This window comes from Pieris rapae, chromosome 1 (genome assembly GCF_905147795.1).
Source record: "Pieris rapae chromosome 1, ilPieRapa1.1, whole genome shotgun sequence".
NCBI lineage: Eukaryota > Metazoa > Arthropoda > Insecta > Lepidoptera > Pieridae > Pieris > Pieris rapae.
Genome location: NC_059509.1, coordinates 2,177,936 through 2,196,944, shown reverse-complemented (window position 1 = coordinate 2,196,944; position 19,009 = coordinate 2,177,936). Strand labels below are relative to the sequence as shown.

Genomic DNA, 19,009 nt, shown 5'->3' with positions numbered 1-19,009 from the left:
ATTACTTCTAGCCAAAGCACAAAATAATTAGTTTTATTATAAAAGGTATGTTTCAAGTAAATAAAAAACAAATGTATTTAGTTTCATTTATTATTATAATATAAATGATAACACCAGTGTTTATTTAACCCCTAGTTATAATTTTTTAATTTTGAAATAAAGCTTACTTAGTTGATTTTGCGTTTCTCTCCGCGTCTTGTAATACGAAACGCCAAATGTGTTTCTTTAAGAAGGAAGTCTGCTCCTGAACAGCTTCTAATATCTTCTGATTTGTCACCAGAAGCCTCTCATCAGCTATCATGTAATTTTTGTTCGGCTCTACAAAATTCCCCACGTCTTGTTTGCAAGGAATTCCCTCAATAGAATGTCCAGTAAATGTTGTCTTCAAAACGGTGGGTCGCATTTTAGAGTAGCCATTATTATTATCACTCAAAGCTTCAGCCAACCAATCACAGGAGAAGCTGTTTCCATCCAGGTAAATCCTTAAGTTCTGCTTATGCGCAAACCAACTGCTGTGATCTATATAGAAGAGGTCATTATTCCGCAACGACAAGACACTTAACATTTTTAAATCCATTAGTGTCTTCGAATCCAATCTTCCAATGTTATTATAAGACAGATCGAGATTTACTAGTGCAGCCAGTCCTTCGAAAGCACCGAACTCCACAGAAGCAAGTTTGTTATGAGATAGCCGAAGTGTCTTTAAGTGGACGACTCGGTGGAAGGAGGATGGGCCGATCCTTTGTATCAAGTTGTAGCTCAAATCTAAAATTCCTAACGTAATAGGTAGCTGTAAAGATTCCTCATCTAGTTCTTCGATCAAATTGTAGCTCATATCGAGATGAACAAGAGTCGGTTGTTGGTTAAGTTTTATCAAAAAGGGTTCAGTTATATTATTTGAACGTAATATCAATATAGTGAGGCCGTAAGCATCGCCTGGTGATAGATTTAAAACAGAAATTCCATTATTGGTAAGATCTAATACACCACCATCGCGGTTAAACGTTATTCGCATGCGCCGAATTTCTACAACTTCATTGTATGTCATATTTATAAGTTTCAATTGGTGGTTGTTCATCAATGATTGATCGGGAATAAAGTCCATATTGTTGTTAGACAAATCAAGATTCTGTAAATTGATCATAGAAGCAAAACTACTGTAATGCAATGTTTGAAGGAAGTTTTTACTCAGATTAAGATACTTCACGTATCGTAAATCGTTGGGGTTAACTGTAAAACTTATCAACCTATTACATGATATATCTAAAGAATTTAACTGGACGATGGACTGGAATGCATTAAACTCCACGTGAGTTATAGAGTTCTGGGACAAATCAAGTTCGGTGAAAATATTCATTACTTTATGTTGATGCGAATTCCTGATTAGGCGGGTCTTAAACTCTGGAACTACTGTGGCATTAGGAACGTACGATATATGGTTTTGGGACAGTTTAATTTTACAAATCGAATGATCATCAAAGTGGTTCCAATGTCTTGAAAATAAGTTTGTTTTTAAATTATCCAATCGGTTTTTAGATATATCTATAGTCTCGAGGTGATAGATAATCTTTATTGATTGCTCTTCTATGTTTTCTATATGATTGTGTGCCAAATACAAGTGTTTCAAATTGAAAAGATTATTCATTGCACCGTTCAGATTCTTTATATTGTTGTGGTTTAGTTTCAAAATGACAAGGTTTGTCAAGTTTGAAAATGGTTCTTCGTACAACTCTGTAATTGAGTTGTAGGAAAGATCTAGCTCCTTTAGGTTTGTGAGTTCAAAAAATGTGTCACCGGGTATCTCTTGAATGGCATTATGTGAGAGGGACAATTTTTTCAATTTGTTTGGGTAAGAGTCAAATTGAAATAATTCCTCAATATGAGAGAGCTGATTTCCTGACAAATTTAAATCCTCCAATCTGGACAAATGACGAAAAGGGCTGTCGTAAATCATTTTGATGTCATTGTTTTTGAGATGTAACGCCTTGAGTCTGTACATATTATCTAAGAAAGTAAGTTTTGTTTCGGACCAATTTCCGGATACTTTTAGAGATGTAATCAAAGACAAAAATTCTGGATCTGATATTGTATCGAATTGATCAGTAGCATCGACAAGTGTGACATCTACAATGACATCGTAATTAGTTGAGCCAAAACATTCCCGCGATATACTTCCTGCAGTTATATTGTGAAAGCATTGGAGATAAAACACACAATGATCCAAGGTGTGAACTCTGTCCGCGGGGCAGTTGCAGCAAACAAGTGGCGCCATTATTATGACCAACAGTATTATTCCTGAAATGAAATGAAACTATATTAATCACATAACACGTGGAACCAGGTCGTCGGGGTCGGTGCTATCTTGGGATCTTAAGGGTCATCAAATAGACAGTTATCTTTCAATACAGACTTACGAGAGAACAGTTTCTTAAATGCTTTAAAAATGGCATTGGATACTATTCACTATACTCCGGTATATACTATATAATCACTTGAATGCACGCAAATGATGAATTAAAATGAAAATGTTATCTCATTGTTTGACTTATTAAATCAAGAATTTTTCTAAAGTCTCGGAACGTAGAATATTATTCGAACCACTTGGGCATCTCAATGTGCTTAGTTTAGGCAAGAACCTACTTGCCTGAAAAGATAAAAGTTATTGAAAGTTTATAGGAGGTATTAAAGCCCTTACCTAACTTCATGTTGTTGTATCACTAGAGTTTTCCAAGAAAACCTGAAAGTATATAATGGAATAGCTTAAAAAAACCGACAAAAATTGTTTATAATACTTATATTTATAGTGATATTATATATATAATATAGTTAATATATATATTAAAAAGTTCCTTATTTTCAATTCAATACTTTTGAAATCTAGTTCTATAAATATTTTTTAACTATTAAATTTAGTTTCATTCTTTATAAATTTTGTTATATAAATATATTTTGGTCAAGAAATTTATACCGTGAAAACTGGCTCTGTGTACATTACACGGGAATCTTTAAAAAAGCAGATTGTTAAAATAAATAACCCAATTTTTTTTAAAATAATTTAGACTTACCATTTATAATAAACACAACTGGTAAACTGCTCCAACTATCACTGAGTAAAGTCCATTTGATGAGCACTTAACTTGGTGCCAAGTTTTGCTGAATTAACGAAATGGGAATCACACAGGTATTCGGTCAAAGATAAACGAAGATGTGGCTAACTTAACGTTTCTGTACGTTCATAGTTTATTATGACCCAGAAACGAAAAAACACCAATGACTTGGAAATAACCACCCCTAACTCCGAAGGAATTTATGGCGATTCCATCCGCCCGTAAGAGCATGGTCTGCTATATAAGCTAGCTAGCTGGCTATATAAAATGTACGAAGAACTGTATAACATTTAATAAAAGATACTTGTGATACTTATTATAACTTTTTATTAAACACCTCATATTTATTAATATTAACAACGTTGAAAGTTTTTGCCATAGATATTGTATCGTTCATATCTATATTAGTTATAGCATTAATCTTTGACTCAGATCCACAAGGTGTTGAATTTTGTTTATATACGATATCATAGCTTAAAAATAACATAAGTACAATATACATAAGTACTTTATGTCATAGAAAACAACTATCTCTAGATTTTTTTTATATAGAACAGGGGCAAACGGGCAGGAGGCTCACCTGATGTTAAGTGATACCGCCGCACATGGACACTCTCAATGCCAGAGGGCTCGCGAGTGCGTTGCCGGCCTTTTAAGAATTGATACGCTCCTTTCTTGAAGGACCCTAAGTTGAATTGGTTCGGAAATACTTCAGTCGGCAGCTGGTTCCACAAAGTGGTGGTGCGCGGCACAAACTGCCTAGAAAAACGCGCAGTTGTGGAACGATGGACGTCTAGTTTAATTGTGTTCATTTTTTAATATCGAACTTTTGAAAAATGAAAAATTGAAAATTTACGAACCAAAATGCAAGCTTTGAAATCCAAGAGTGTATTTAATGTATATTAAAGCTCCGTTCGTAAACCTCGGGCTGGATCGAGATGGTGGGAGAGAGAGAAAAATCATATATAAAAAAAAGTCCATACATTAATTATTGATTCTCTTAATAATATAACTTTCTGTGTTGAGGCTGTACTGGCTGAATTAATGTGGTAACGTTCTGCGTTGCAGCTTCAGCAGCTTCAATTTGTCGCACAATTGCCTTCATACTTTTAAATGCAAAAAAAATATTTTTGGCCAGTCTTATGGGATCGCAGACGATTTTGTTGCTCGTTCGTATAAAACTTTAGTAAATCAGTAGATGTTCCTCACTTCCTCCAACAAAAGCTGAAAGTTTATCTGTATAATATGTCTTCTACACAGGTAAGAGCTACCAGCGACTATAGAGATAGATTTTGGCTACAGTAAAGGTTTGTAAATTGTCAATAGTTTCCATAGCGATATAGGAATTTTTATTAAATTTCATTCTATTGAAATTTCATCAAGACCTTAACTTTTTCAATATTCTGTGGTCTATGTTTTATATATATAAGGGAGAAATTTTTTTAATCGGTTTATTTCGGAGCCTTTGAATAGATTGAACCCAGTTTATCCGGAGCTGGATATATTCGGTAGAGGGCTCATCAGTTTTAGAGAACGCATTGTTGGGTGCCTTTCGCGATCCTAATTTGGTGTTTTGCTGATGAATGTTTTTTTCTACTTTTAATACCAACAATTACTGGTAATTTTATTGTGTGCTTATCTATATTAGATATGTTTTAAATTTTTTTGCAAAACTTATGTTTCGCATTCTTGTATTGTATCTATATTACATATGTTTTAATTTTTTTTGCAAAACTTATGTTTCGTATTCTTGTTTCAATACATTTTAGATGTAAGATTTTGTACAATATTCAGTAGACTTTGAATTATGTATGATGTCGTAAACTCAATAAATAAATAAGCCTTAGTTACAAACAATCAAAATATTCCTCTTCATTATATTAGTATACATTTCAGAGTCTGTTATATATAATTTAAATACTTGATTAATTATATGAACAAAGTGTGCCTACTTATTATATCTAGCAGCTATTCAACTTTTTATGGAAGGTCAAATATCTGTATCTTGCCAATTGGGTCCCGTTAACGTAAAATGTTCATAATAAACGCGTCGCGTTTCTGAATCTTAGACTAAGTTACGGCAGCTTCTGTTAGGTTTTCTTTTACCGTTCATAATTTATTCGTGAATAATTTAGGATTATCGTTCGTGATATTATTAAAAATATAGCTAAAAATTAGTAGGTATTATCAAACTTTACTATCGAGTTTGACTAAGTATGTAATGACAATGTATACATTGTCATTACCTTATCATTAATTATTAAACAGGGCTGCTGTATAAAAAAAACCCAATCGTACATTGATACAACATATTTTCTATTGATAATTGTGGTATATAAAACAGGGAGTTTTCTGATTTTTTAAGAACAGTTTCGTGACATTTATTTTTTGTAACGGGTGTGTCATTTGGAAGACCTTCTGTGCCTGACACACGCTGACTTTTTGCTAAAAAAAGGCAGGTGGATTTCCTGAAGTTCGGCATCATTGTATGAGCGAGTATTAAATTTGCATACAGACAGAGAGTTCATTTGTGTAGAGCCGGCGTTCGAAAGTAAAGGATTAAAGCCGCACTCTGAAGACACGAGGCCAACACCGCTAAAAGTATTATATATATAATATTTCAAAGTTGTTCTAAAAAATGTTGTTTTAAATTAAGCTAAAAAATAATCTTATTATTTTTAATTTTTGGCAACCCTTTAGGGAAGTGAACATCCTGGAGATATGTTTAATCGGTAAAGAGTGCTGCTGGTGCAATTGGTTCGGTACTCCATTTTTAATTCGCTAAATGGATTTAGCGATTTATATATAATACATTCATTATCTTTTATAGACATTTTTTAATATACTAGAAGCAAATGGAGGGCTCATCTGAAATTAAGTGATATGCCCATGGACAATTAAAATGCCAAAGGGCTTGCAAGTTTAAGTAAGCATTTTCAATGTTACCCACTTATACAGAATAAAACAGAGTTCGGAATAGGACTCGTTACGTCGATGACGACCTTGATGATCTGGTTAGCGAAAAAGTTATAGACTCGGTTGCATAATTTCTTAGAGCGTAAGTAGACTGGAAGATCGAAGGCTTTTGCTATATTCAGAACAACCGCTAGCCCCTTCCGTTGTTTGTTCTTGCATCTGCGCACCTATGTGTAAGCTATACAAGAAGGTCACCAGTTTAGCGAGCAACTGGTGGCTGTCAAGATATCTCAGGAGCTGGCCGTTGATATTGACTTACTTTTGACTTTCAACTACTTACTTTCAAGACTACCTTAAGAGTTATGGCTTTTGGATATTTAGACGAGTTCTGACCCGTCTAAATCACTTTAATACATTTTACAGCAGTTTACGACAGTACAGAAGCAAAAGCGCGGAGTAAAATTAAAGGAAGACACCGTGCCTGGTTAAAATATGAATGTCCAAAGAGCATAAGATTTTTTGAGCTATACCACCGACAGCGGGGCATTAGATAGCCGGAGACCTGGTCTCCAGGGACCTCACACTTCGTATGAAGCGCGAGTACAATAAGTTGAACCTATTGCATTACTTTGCCGGTTTTCTCCGATACTGTGGTTCCCCGGTCGTGCCTGCCTATTTGGCTGCATCCCGAAAACAATAGCATGGCACTCCCACTAGGAAGAGAGTTGACTGATGGCACTGGTGAAATAACCTCGTCCCGACGCTAATAAAATCTAACACGTTTTTTAATATTGGATCTAATCGTAAATATAACTAGAATGGTCGGATCATTGGTGGGCACCGCAAATCACTTAGTTGATACCAAGACCACGATATGGATTAGTTTTTGGTCCTTGAACATGAATAATTTTAAACTCAGTTTGTTAATTTGAATGACGTAATTTGTGTAAATTTTTTCGCTTTTGCAAGACATTACTCACGGAATTCTAACTCGTAGTCCTGTACTACCATTATTATATTGAGCTGCGTTGTTCGTCTGCTCGTTAGTTCACTTGCAAGTGTAATATATCGTTGACAGTAACTAAAAATGTGATTTGATTGATTAATGGGATCGAGTAATATCAGTAAACCTCCAATATCAGTATAGTTTTCGACATCAACAATACTATTGCGTCGTACTACATTAACACAATTATGATGAATTTGTGGAGTAAGTACCTACTCATTAACATAAATAAAGGATACTATATTAGTATAAAGCAAATATATCCAAAGGTCATCCAGGTCATTCTGACTATAAACCAAGATTAAAGATCAATTGGCAGAACATTACTAATTACAGTTTTATTTCCAGAGTTAACCATTGTAATCATTTTCCTACAATCGAATAACAACGTATCTGAAGCTGTATGTACCCATATAATAAACAAAACACTCTGCTTAGATGTAGCAGTATGTACACAAAACGTTGAAGTTGAATACTATGAAAATAATGGGTATTACAATAGATATAATTCATATAATCCATATAATCCATGTAATTCACATGTAATTGACGGTCGGTACGCCTTGGATATGTCACTGACTTATTCAGAACATGGATCTGACGGAAATACAAACACTCCTGCAGTATATAATAGCAGGATTTTAAACACAATTAAAATTCTCAACATAAGCTATAATCAGTATGAATCATTTCCGATATTAGCTGAAATGAAAAATTTGGTAAATGTGTGTGTTTCCCACAATGAGCTTACTTCCGCAAAATTAAGTTCTCGTTACTCTTTTTCACATTTGAATGAAATGGATCTCTCTTACAATTTAATTCAAGATATCGAAATTAATGATGCAGAATATGTGTTCTCTAACCTATTCAGACTAAATATGTCTCATAATAGTATCGCCCAAATACAAGACACAATTTTTTCTGACTTTGGCCATTTACAATACTTAGATTTGTCATATAATAACCTGGACGCACTAAATACGGTTACCTTTGAAGGCCTTAAAAATCTACTTCATTTAAATTTAGAACATAATAATATAAAAGAAATTGGTTTATCATTGTTTAGATGTAGTCAACTTCAATATCTATATCTTAATAACAACGAAATAAAGACACTTCTGCATAAAGATTTTAACAAATTGCTTCAACTTAAAGAAGTATACTTGAGTCATAATGCTATCACCTTCATAGAAAACACTACTTTTGATAATATGGGGCACCTGTCACGCATAGATTTAAATCACAATGAGTTAAAAACGTTAGAACATAACTTATTCAAAGATACTGCATTAACGGAAATTGATTTATCAGCAAATAATTTACAAAGTTTACCAAAATATATTTTTAAAGACAAATATATAACGTACTTTGACTTGAGGGAAAATAACTTGGAGAATGAGTTATCTAAAGGCATTTTTGAAGGGCTAACTGACATCCTCGATTTAGATTTGAGTTACCAAAGCATAGCATCTCTTCAAGATTTTGCTTTTTATGGTCTTAAAAAGTTACAAATTCTTATGCTGAATAATAATGTCTTGCGCAGTATATCCGAAAAATCATTCCATTCCTTAGACACACTACTACGTCTAGATTTATCACACAACCAGATAACTGCTTTAAATTTTGACATAAAAGGTCTTGTTAACCTAGAGCATTTTTCGATAACATCAAATGTAATAAATTCAGTTTCACAATTCTTTTTCAAAGGAACAGAAAAATTAAATTATTTAGACATTTCCTATAACAACATATCGAATATAATACCACATACATTTATGAAATTGTCATACCTAGAAAACTTAGATATAACCAATAACAATTTATCAAGTGTTTTAGATGAATATGCATTTGAAGGCTTACGGGCTTTACCAATTCTAGATATTTCTTTTAGCTATGTTACTGAAATTAAAAATAATTCTTTCGATCACATGATAAGCCTTCTTACTCTGAATATTTCGCACAGTACAGTGAAAGAGATTAGTTATAATAGTTTTGATAATACAGGTAAACTACAAATTATTGATTTATCTTACAATTTACTCACAACATTTAATGTTAATTTAAGAAGTTTAAATTCTGTAAGAATACTAAATCTCGGCCATAATTTAATTGCTACGTTGTCACCCATTTCAGGTCTTACCATGTTAACTAATATAAATTTGTCTTATAATAATTTAACAATGATAAATGATGATTCTTTATGTAATTTAAATGAACTGTCATATCTTGATTTCTCTTACAATAATAATCTGAAAGCCAATTTAACACTGAAAAATATCCAAAACATAAAAAATCTTATAATACCAGGTATATCAAGTATAATTGAATTTGACCTAAGTATACCATTAATGTTATTGGATATGTCAAAACTAAACATATCAAATGTATCGTCATTGGGAATAACTCATCTGTATAACTTACGTATTGTAATGTTGCGTAATAATAATATTCAAAACTTAGAAATGGGAGCATTTAAGAATTTAACACAGCTTCAGACATTAGACTTAAGTTTTAACCAATTAAGATACATACAACCAGGTGTGTTTAAAGATAACAGCTATTTGAAAACTCTTAACATTTCTCATAATCACTTAATATCCGTAAACTATGGTATATTTCATGGATTAGTAAGTTTAAATGTCCTCGATATTTCATACAATGAGTTAGAAGAATTACAAAGTGAACGTTTTTATGATATACAAACTTTACGGACTTTGATTGCTGATTTTAATCATATTTCTAGAATTGGGCTTGAAGAATTTTCACTTTTCCTTTCGTTTTTAAGTATTGGCGGTAATCCTATTTCCTGTAACGATTTGATGAGATTCAAAAATAAATATAAAAATACAAAAGTAAGTGCTTTAAAATCAGCTGAAGTGGGTGATAATATTATTGATGGTGTGGCATGTTCTGGTCGTATTATATACAAAAACCATCAAAATAAAGACAATATAAATACAGCCGATAATATCCTTACTGAAATACGTGATGTTTTGATAAGTATGTCTTCAAAACGCGCTAGCGATAACGTTGACACTGAAACTGAAATGGCAAGAAATATACATTCAACAAAGTTGGATATGATTATTGACTCTTTTAAGGAGACTAAAACTACATTGCAAGACTTAAGTCTCGCTCTTAATGTAAGCAGTGTCTTAATGACAACGTATTTAAACATTACTGGATATCCTTCCTATAATAATCTTCAAAACAATAACTTAACAAACACTTTGCTTGATAAAATCTTGCAGGTTTTAGGTACAAAAAACTCGTCTATATCAGAAGTTCATCAAGATATAAAAGTTAAAAGTACAAGCGATAATTTACCATATATAAATAAACTGAAACAGGAAATGGAGCATTCAATTATGACTCAGAAAGAAAATATTCTTTCAGAAATTAATGACAAGATATCCCTCATTAGTAAGAAAGTAGAAAGTGTTTCCTCACCAAAACCTTTAAGTGACAAAGTTGTGCAAGACTCCAAATTAAATCCACGTTTATTGTATACAGAGATCTCAACATCTCTTATACTGGTTATTTTCTTATCATTCACAGTTTATAAAATATATATGCGGGTGTCTTCAAGCCGGAGGTCAATAAGCACACAGCATATTAGTACCATTATGGAGAGCTCTAACTTATAACATTTGTATATTATTGTAAAATATACATTAAAAGTTTTTACATTACAAACTTAAGTTAATTTTAATTTATTTAAAACTATCACCTGTAATCTGATGAATGTATATTATCTTACCATTATAAAAAAGCACGTAAATAAGGCATTATTATTTGATATTGAATAAGTGTTGTATAAAACTTAAATAAAGTTTCTACATTTTTAAATTATGTTTTTATTTATCCCACTCTTTGTGCCATCATCCATTCGTTACAAATGATTACAGCCGTGGTATTGGTTGTAATATAAGCTTCATAATTACTTTTCAACCCTTCTTTAGTTTTTTAATAATAATAATTTATTTAGTTTACATACACTTTAAGTGAGAGATTACAGGTACCGTTCAACCGATGCGGTTAATCGAAGCCTGAGTGTATAAAGGCCTAGCATCTTTCTTACCAATATCTGTCGTATGTAAAGTTATTATGTGTCAAATTACCAATATGTAAACCAATATGAATATACTAGGAAATGTAAAATGTTAATTAAATGTATAAAACTGCTATGTAAGAAACAATATAATAATAATAATAAATAAACAAAATTGTAAATAAATGAATTAATGAACAAATAAATAAAGCAAAACAAGGTCCCTGATAAGCAAAAGTCAGGGGTGCGTTCGCAGCTCCCAAAAAAAAAAATCTGTCGTCTTCAATTTAGTTTTTATAATTCGGACCTATTGCAAATTGCTGCATGTTGTAATCACATGACTTAACCATCCAGTTCCAGGATGGTCCACTTCCACAGGTGGAGGAATTGTGCTTGATCATTTGTAAAAAAACTCGATTTCATAACCGAGTTGTTTTTTTTAATCGGTAAAATTACGTATCATTAAAATAAAATTCGTTTCACTGCTTTCATTCAACGGATCTCTAATTTGTTAATATATATTTTACATAGATACTTGCGAGATCAGCTATTTATACGTCTGTTATTTTCCTTGCGAAGCTGTATTTATTGTGTAAAAATTGTTACATTGCCACGTTTGGACAGAGTTAATTTTTGTTTTGCGAGTTATGAAAATTTAAGAGGTAAGAAATTTTATCTTATTTAATTTATAGTGAAAGACGTTTTGAATAATACAACCTACCTTAAGTTTACAATACTACAATAAATTAGAAGAGTTGATTATAACTTTCTATATAATGGTTTATATTTGCGAGTGTGTATGAAAGTTACATAAATGATTTTGCGAGTACTGCGAAAACTATTGAATAAATACAGCGAGGGACTGCTTCTGAAATGATGTGCTCACCCGCACCACTAAATTTGACAAATTTGTTTGTTTGTTTGTTCCTTTTTGTAAATCTTTTTAGTTATAACATATCATGTATTCCATCTGTGGCTATGTTCTCGGTGTATTTGTTTGATATTATATGTGTTTTGTGTTAGCTGTAGGAGTACAAAAAATAAAAATAATAAAAAATAAAATTTACTGCGATTTTTTTTTTACTTTTGGGCATATTAAAATTTTTATATGCCTGTGCTATTTGATTATTATAATAAGAATAAAATTATGATTTAGTAAATATAAGGTTAGCTATACGCAGTAAATTTTAAATGATTTTTCAAGTACGATTTTTTCCTATTATAAAACCCTTCGTTCATGTGCGAGAACTAAAACGCCTGTCTATGTTGCTTATTATGAAAGAAAAACTAATGTATTAATCTAGCGACGCTATAAGCCTGTATGGGTATAGACAAAATGGGGTCTTCGACTTTACGTTATTGAAAATATTAGATATTCCTAGATGTTCTTGAAACATACCACATGAACTAATAGCGCATATAGATAGATATTTCTATTGGTGCACAGCTGAAATTCGAACGCCCGATCTTAGGGATGTGGGTCGCTGGCTTAAGCCACTAGGCCGACATCACTCTAATTATAATCTATAAACCTTTATATTTATTTGATCTAAATAATTTATTTCACAGATTTATTCACAATGAAGTCCTTTTTGTGTAAGTATACTTAGAAAACTTATTATAATTGATCATGCATGAAAATTGTATATGTATATGTCATGAATGTTTTTCCTGTTTGTACAAAAAATATGTGAAAATAAAATAATTATAACAGAACATGATACCTATAGCTTAGAAAGATTTAAATATAATTATTATATTGATAGTAGTTCACGTCCTTAAAACATGACCACAGTGATTTTGCAATCTTGTTTAATTAATCTAATTTAGGCCAAATCAATATTAATTTTTGATTGTTGTATTATATTATGTAAACTATACTTTGAAACGCTTATCGTTGAATACAATTACGTCTATCTATATTATATGTATTTCTAAAATTCGGATGTAACATACATAATTTTTAATATCTAAAATAGTTAAGAAACTTAAATGGTAGGTTTGAGGAAGAAATTACTTGGAAATTGTTCACGAAACACAAGTAGATTTTGAAACATATAATGAAAAACTGACATTCCGAATAATAATTTAAAAATAACTTCCAATAGCTCCATTTAATAATCAAATTTCACCTCTGCGGGGCGTGGGCCTTATGTTTTAATTCTAAACACAAATTCAGTGTTATTTAAATTTTTTGTCAAATTCTGTCCAATTATTTTATTAATTTTACTTTAAATGAAAACACGTAAATAAAACTTTAATAATTGACGATTTCTTAGGTTATAATTTTTACGGGTAAACGAAATTTATTGTTTTAATTTATATCGTTTTCTGAACCCTCTCCATGGTAAAACCGATAGGAGATGCAGAGCCCATATTCTAACGTCAAAGGATCAAGCCGTTCCATAATTGGCCGGTCGTTGACGAATTAAATCGCTCTTCGTTGAATACGGACAAGTAGAAGGAGCTGGTACTGGGGAACTCCTTAATAGTAGTAGTAGTAGTACAAGCGCTTCCTAGAGCTTCATACCTTTGCGTTTCATAGAGTTGCAGGAGGAATCCCGTAGATAAATACCGTTTCCATTTGCTAAGTACACTAAGCTTCTTAGAGGATATTTTAGCCTTTCCTTTCAAATAACCGCGACGCTGAATGTTATCCAATGTGGCCAGTATTCCAGTTCCGGCTTAGACTATAAAGAGGGAGAAGGGTGTTTTTAGTAGAAAAGGTGCAAACTCCTGAAGAAATTATATCATATCATAGATTAAATAGACCTGAGTTCAAGACTCCATGTAGTTCGACTTCAAACATTAGTTTGTCCCGACCAGCGTAAAGGTAATATGATGCAACGTCACCCGTCTATTAAAAAGCTGGCCCTCTGGATACCTCAGAAGCTAGCCGTTAATAATGGTTTCTATTATTTGTACTCTTCAACAGATAGCAACTAAGCGTAATAAATAAACAACACAGTACTATAACTTTTAACCCATTCACATTAAATAGAAGAAGAAACGATATAGTATTTAAACAAATTCATCATTGCTCAACTACTTGTGCACAAGGATTTTTCTCCTTTCTAGGTCCCTACACATACAATAAAGTTAATAAAATATTAAATATACATAGATATAATAGAGTAGGTATGGAGTAAAAAGGAAGTCACTAAATGGTTACAAAGCCTCAATTACGATAAAACTGAGGAACTCTTGATTATTAATGAATAGATATAACTACTTGTAGAAATAACTTTGCGACATGATTAATATATAGAAATTGAAAGGCATTTATTTATTATATTATTTATGTACAGATATAATATATTAATAGTATTTTTTGAGTAATATAGTATTTACTATTTAACACACTCTCCCACACACACACATACACCCTCTCACCTTACAGAGAGAACACTTGACCACTTCACACCATAATAGAATTACTTGTTAAATTGATTGTAAATTATAACATATATACATATAAGTTTCGCCAATGAGTCATGTACTTGATGCTAGAGTTTTTGTCTAATATATTTAAGGGCTTAGGCGCTGTATGCTGAAATACAGGTTCACACCTAGTTCAGCGTCAGATAAACCTGACTAATTTTGTTTATATAAGTAACTGACGTAATTAGATATTAGTTTTTCCTGTGAAAAAAACTTTAAATAAATAATAATAATTAATATTATTTATTATTAATATTGGCGAACAATTTTGATGTTAGAGTTGGGCCCCTAACGTTGGTAAAGTCCACGGTGAGTGTCAAAGGGGTTGCCGCCACGTGACTGACGTATAGTAATTATTAGTATTTATCCCATGTTATTTAACTCAATTACACTTTACAATTTTTTACATTTAATTTTTTGTGGGCCATGGTCAATTTTATTAAATAACTTAAAATGTTTCAGGGACGATGCTGATAAACTACATATGGCTGCAATCAAAAACAAATGCAGAATGTACAATACGCTATGATGAAGAAAGGTGCATAGAAGAAAAAGAGTGTACGGGCAATGTAGATCCTGACACAATAAATTATGATGATCCCATTATGCAAAATTGCCGAGAATCCAGAATTTATATTTCTAATTACAATTCTTATTGCCTACCATCATACTTAACTATTGTGAATTCTATGTTTGAATTGAATGGTTACACCAATTGGTATGGCAATTGTATAAAATCACTGGATATAAGTGACAATCAGTATGTTGAAATCCCCACATTGCCAGCTATGAATATTTTGGCAATTTTAAATATATCATGTAATCTTATAACGACAGCTAAGCTTAGTTCACTGAATCGTATCCCGGTTTTGTCCGAAATTGATATTTCCAACAATTTGATAACTGAAATTCAAATTGATAATGATGAATTTGCTTTTACTAGTCTAACAAAAATTAATATGTCTCATAATAGACTGTTGGACATAAGAGATGCATATTTCAATGTTTTCTCTGAATTACAATATTTAGATTTGTCACACAATGAAATATCAATAATAAATGCATTCTCTTTCGAAGGAGTGAAAAATCTTTTGTATTTAAATTTAGCTCATAATAAAATAAAAGAAATAAGCTCGTCTCTGTTTAGATTTACAAAACTTGAATATCTGTACTTAAATAACAATGAATTATCAAGCATACTATTAGCTGACTTAAGATATTTAAACGAAGTAATCGAAATAGATCTAAGCTATAATGTAATTTCTTTAATAGAAAAAAATGTCTTTGATAATATGCCTTACTTAAAAATTCTTAATATCAAGAAGAATTTAGTAAATTCAATGGATCCACGTATGTTTTTTAACACAACTGCTTTAAAATCTATTGATTTGTCATTGAATGAGATTCGTAAGCTGCCTAAATGTATTTTTAAGGGGAAAAGTATATCTTTCTTTGATATAAGACAAAATCTTTTGGAAGGAGAATTGGTAAAGGGTACTTTCGAAGGTTTATTTTTTATAGTTGAACTAGACATCAGCCACCAAAGGTTAACATCTATTGGAGACTTTGCTTTTGTTGGACTGGATATGTTAGAAGTTCTCATGCTTAATAATAACAAAATACAAAATGTATCAAAAAGTTCATTTGATTCGTTACGGAATTTACGGCGTTTAGATCTATCAGATAACCAAATCCACGATTTGAATTTTGAGGTATTTTACCTTTTGAAACTGCAATTTTTATCCATAAGAGGTAATTTTTTAAGAATTATAGGAAAGGGACATTTTGATAGTTTAAATTTAATGGAAATTTTAGATGTTTCTAACAACAATATTTCAGAAGTTGAATCTTTTTCATTTAAGGACTTAAATGAACTTATAAGTTTTGATATAAGTAACAACCCTCTATCTCAGGCATTGGAAAACAATACATTTATGGGATTGATTTCTTTGCCTGCTCTGGATATATCGTGTACGTCACTTACAGTCATCAAAAATAATTCATTTAATGAAATGGCCAGCCTTCATACTCTGAATATTTCACACAGCACTCTCAATGAAGTTAGTTTTAATAGTTTTATTAATACCGGGAATATAAATGTTCTTGATTTATCGCACAATTTATTAAGCGAATTTAGTATCAATAGAACAACTTTGATTAATCTGAGAGTGTTATACCTTGACCATAACTTAATTGAAATTGTAGCACACGACTTTGTGGCTAATTTAAGCATGCTTCATGAGATTAACTTAGCCCACAATAAAATAGTTTTTTTATATGATGAAACATTCTGTGATTTGAAACGGCTTGTCTCATTCGACATATCATATAATACAAATATACGATTCAATTCTACTCTTTTAGATAAAATTCCAACCGTGCAAAAACTTAACATGTCAGGAATTGGAAAAGCTCTAACTTTTAACGAAAACACACAGTTAACAATAACTGATCTGGACTTGTCCAAATGTAATATAAATAATGTTACCACCCTTCGATTAAGAAGTTTACAAGACCTAAATTCTTTAAGTCTCAATAACAATGAAGTGCAAAAATTAGAAGTTGGAGCCTTCACTAACTTAACAAGATTAAGGTTTTTAGATTTGAGCCATAATAATTTGTTTTTTGTACAACCCGGTGTCTTTAAAGATAATTATAATTTAAATGTCCTAAAAATTTCTCATAACAATTTGAATACAATCAGTTATGGTATCTTTAGTGGTTTATCCTATTTAGCTGAACTTGATTTATCTTACAACAAGCTGGTAGAGTTGAAAAGTGAAAGATTTTATGGAGTTCAAAAATTGAATACGCTGATCGCTGATTTTAATAAGATTTCTAGTATCGAAGTCGAGGAATTTCCACTTTATCTATCAGTCCTGAGTATAGGAGGTAATCTTATTCATTGCGACAATTTAATGAAACTAAAACAGAAATCAAGTATGACTATAACTGCAATCACTTTAGATGTGAGTAATAATGAAAATATAGATGGAGTTTCCTGTATTGGTCATGATATAAATAAAAGAAACTTCTATGAAATGAATGGCACTGATAATATTCTTATCGATATAAGAGATATCTTACTAAATTTATCAGTAGCGAATAGAATTTTTCCAAAGAGAGTAAATGAAGATGATGAGACATATATTAAATTAGATTCACTAGAAACATTGTTGAATCAAACAATAAGGACGGCTCCTAACGAAAATAATGGCCAGGATACCAGTGAGTTGATACGCGTCTTTACTCAGTCGTTAAAAAATATAACCCACGAGGTTGCACACGAACAAAGCGTTAGTAATTCTTTGTTAGAGAGAATATTAAAAATGATCGTTACTCTTAATACTGCTTCTCAAACAACATCTTTACCAGTACAAAAATACAATACTACCAACGAAAGTATAGCCTACATGGCTAGACTTAAGCAAGATTTTGATAGTGCTCTAACAATTGAAAAAGAAAAGATTTTAGCAGAAGTAAGTGATAAAATATTACTTGTAAATAAAAAAATTGATGGGATACCAACAGTCAAGCCATCAGAGAAACTAACTGTAAACCGCGAACTCAAAGCATATAATTCAAGTTCTCTGTTTACAGAAATCTGCGTTGCTTTAATTCTAACAATTTTGTTGTGTTTTACTACGTTTAAAATTTATAAACACGTCATACTATCATCTAGACAAAGATCGTATAGCACACAACATATTACAGACTCCATTGGAAATTCGAACTTATAATAGAAATGTTTCCAATTGTGACCTGATTTTACCTTAGCACATACTTTGGTGATTTATATGAGTATAATACCCGTAGTTATATCGATGTTAGATTCTTGACATAATAGTAAATGTTATATTACCTATTATTTTTTAAATGTTTTGATATAATATGGGAGGATCCCACTTACTAGCCCAGAGGTCCAGGTCGATAAGTTGGTTATATACGGTTATAAAGCGCTAAGGAGTGGTTGCAGTAGCTTTGCAACCACACTGATTTATAAACGCACAATTTATATTTAAAATTATTTGTAATACAAGATTACTATAATATAATATTGAAGAAGGTATTTTATGTATAATTTAAAGCAATAGCAAACACATTTTTATAAACTTATTCCTATGAAAAAGCACTTAATATAATTGGTATTTTTGTCAGTTTTGTTTTACTTAGTCTGCTTTAGAAAGCGATCTTAATTAGTATGTATAATCAATATTGTATGAATAATAAAATTATAATTTAATTGATCTTGTTTATTTGATTTTTATTCTCCTTTCAACGTACTCAATGGAACTGAACTATGAATAGGTTAATAATAATGTTAATAAGAGCATAATATAATATCAATCATAACAGATATGATATGCTTAGGTATAGTTTTGACTATAATGTAAGTATGTGCTCATGTTTCACGTTGGCTATATTTATTTTTAGGATTCATTGCGTCAATACGTCATATATAGCGATGTGCAGTAGTTATTATGATAT

At 31.3% G+C, this 19,009-nt stretch overlaps 3 protein-coding genes across 3 annotated transcripts; 2 read left to right on the top strand and 1 right to left on the bottom strand.

Moving 5' to 3' along the window:
- Nucleotides 1-74: 74 nt before the first annotated feature.
- On the bottom strand, nucleotides 75-3,159 carry LOC110996308 (toll-like receptor 3). The gene is made up of 3 exons (XM_022263910.2): nucleotides 3,066-3,159; nucleotides 2,696-2,737; nucleotides 75-2,295 (listed from the first exon to the last, which is right to left on the bottom strand). The coding sequence occupies exons 2-3, from the start codon at nucleotides 2,703-2,705 to the stop codon at nucleotides 164-166; spliced, it is 2,142 nt and encodes a 713-aa protein (XP_022119602.2). The 5' UTR covers nucleotides 2,706-2,737; nucleotides 3,066-3,159; the 3' UTR covers nucleotides 75-163.
- A 3,866-nt stretch (nucleotides 3,160-7,025) lies between these two features.
- Nucleotides 7,026-10,838, top strand: LOC110996307 (chaoptin-like). The gene is made up of 2 exons (XM_022263909.2): nucleotides 7,026-7,233; nucleotides 7,378-10,838. The coding sequence occupies exons 1-2, from the start codon at nucleotides 7,218-7,220 to the stop codon at nucleotides 10,674-10,676; spliced, it is 3,315 nt and encodes a 1,104-aa protein (XP_022119601.2). The 5' UTR covers nucleotides 7,026-7,217; the 3' UTR covers nucleotides 10,677-10,838.
- Nucleotides 10,839-11,632: 794 nt separating this feature from the next.
- Nucleotides 11,633-18,764, top strand: LOC110996306 (protein artichoke). Its single transcript, XM_022263908.2, has 3 exons — nucleotides 11,633-11,742; nucleotides 12,650-12,676; nucleotides 14,984-18,764. Exons 2-3 carry the CDS (start codon nucleotides 12,661-12,663, stop codon nucleotides 18,259-18,261), a joined length of 3,294 nt encoding a protein of 1,097 aa, XP_022119600.2. The 5' UTR covers nucleotides 11,633-11,742; nucleotides 12,650-12,660; the 3' UTR covers nucleotides 18,262-18,764.
- Nucleotides 18,765-19,009: the final 245 nt, after the last annotated feature.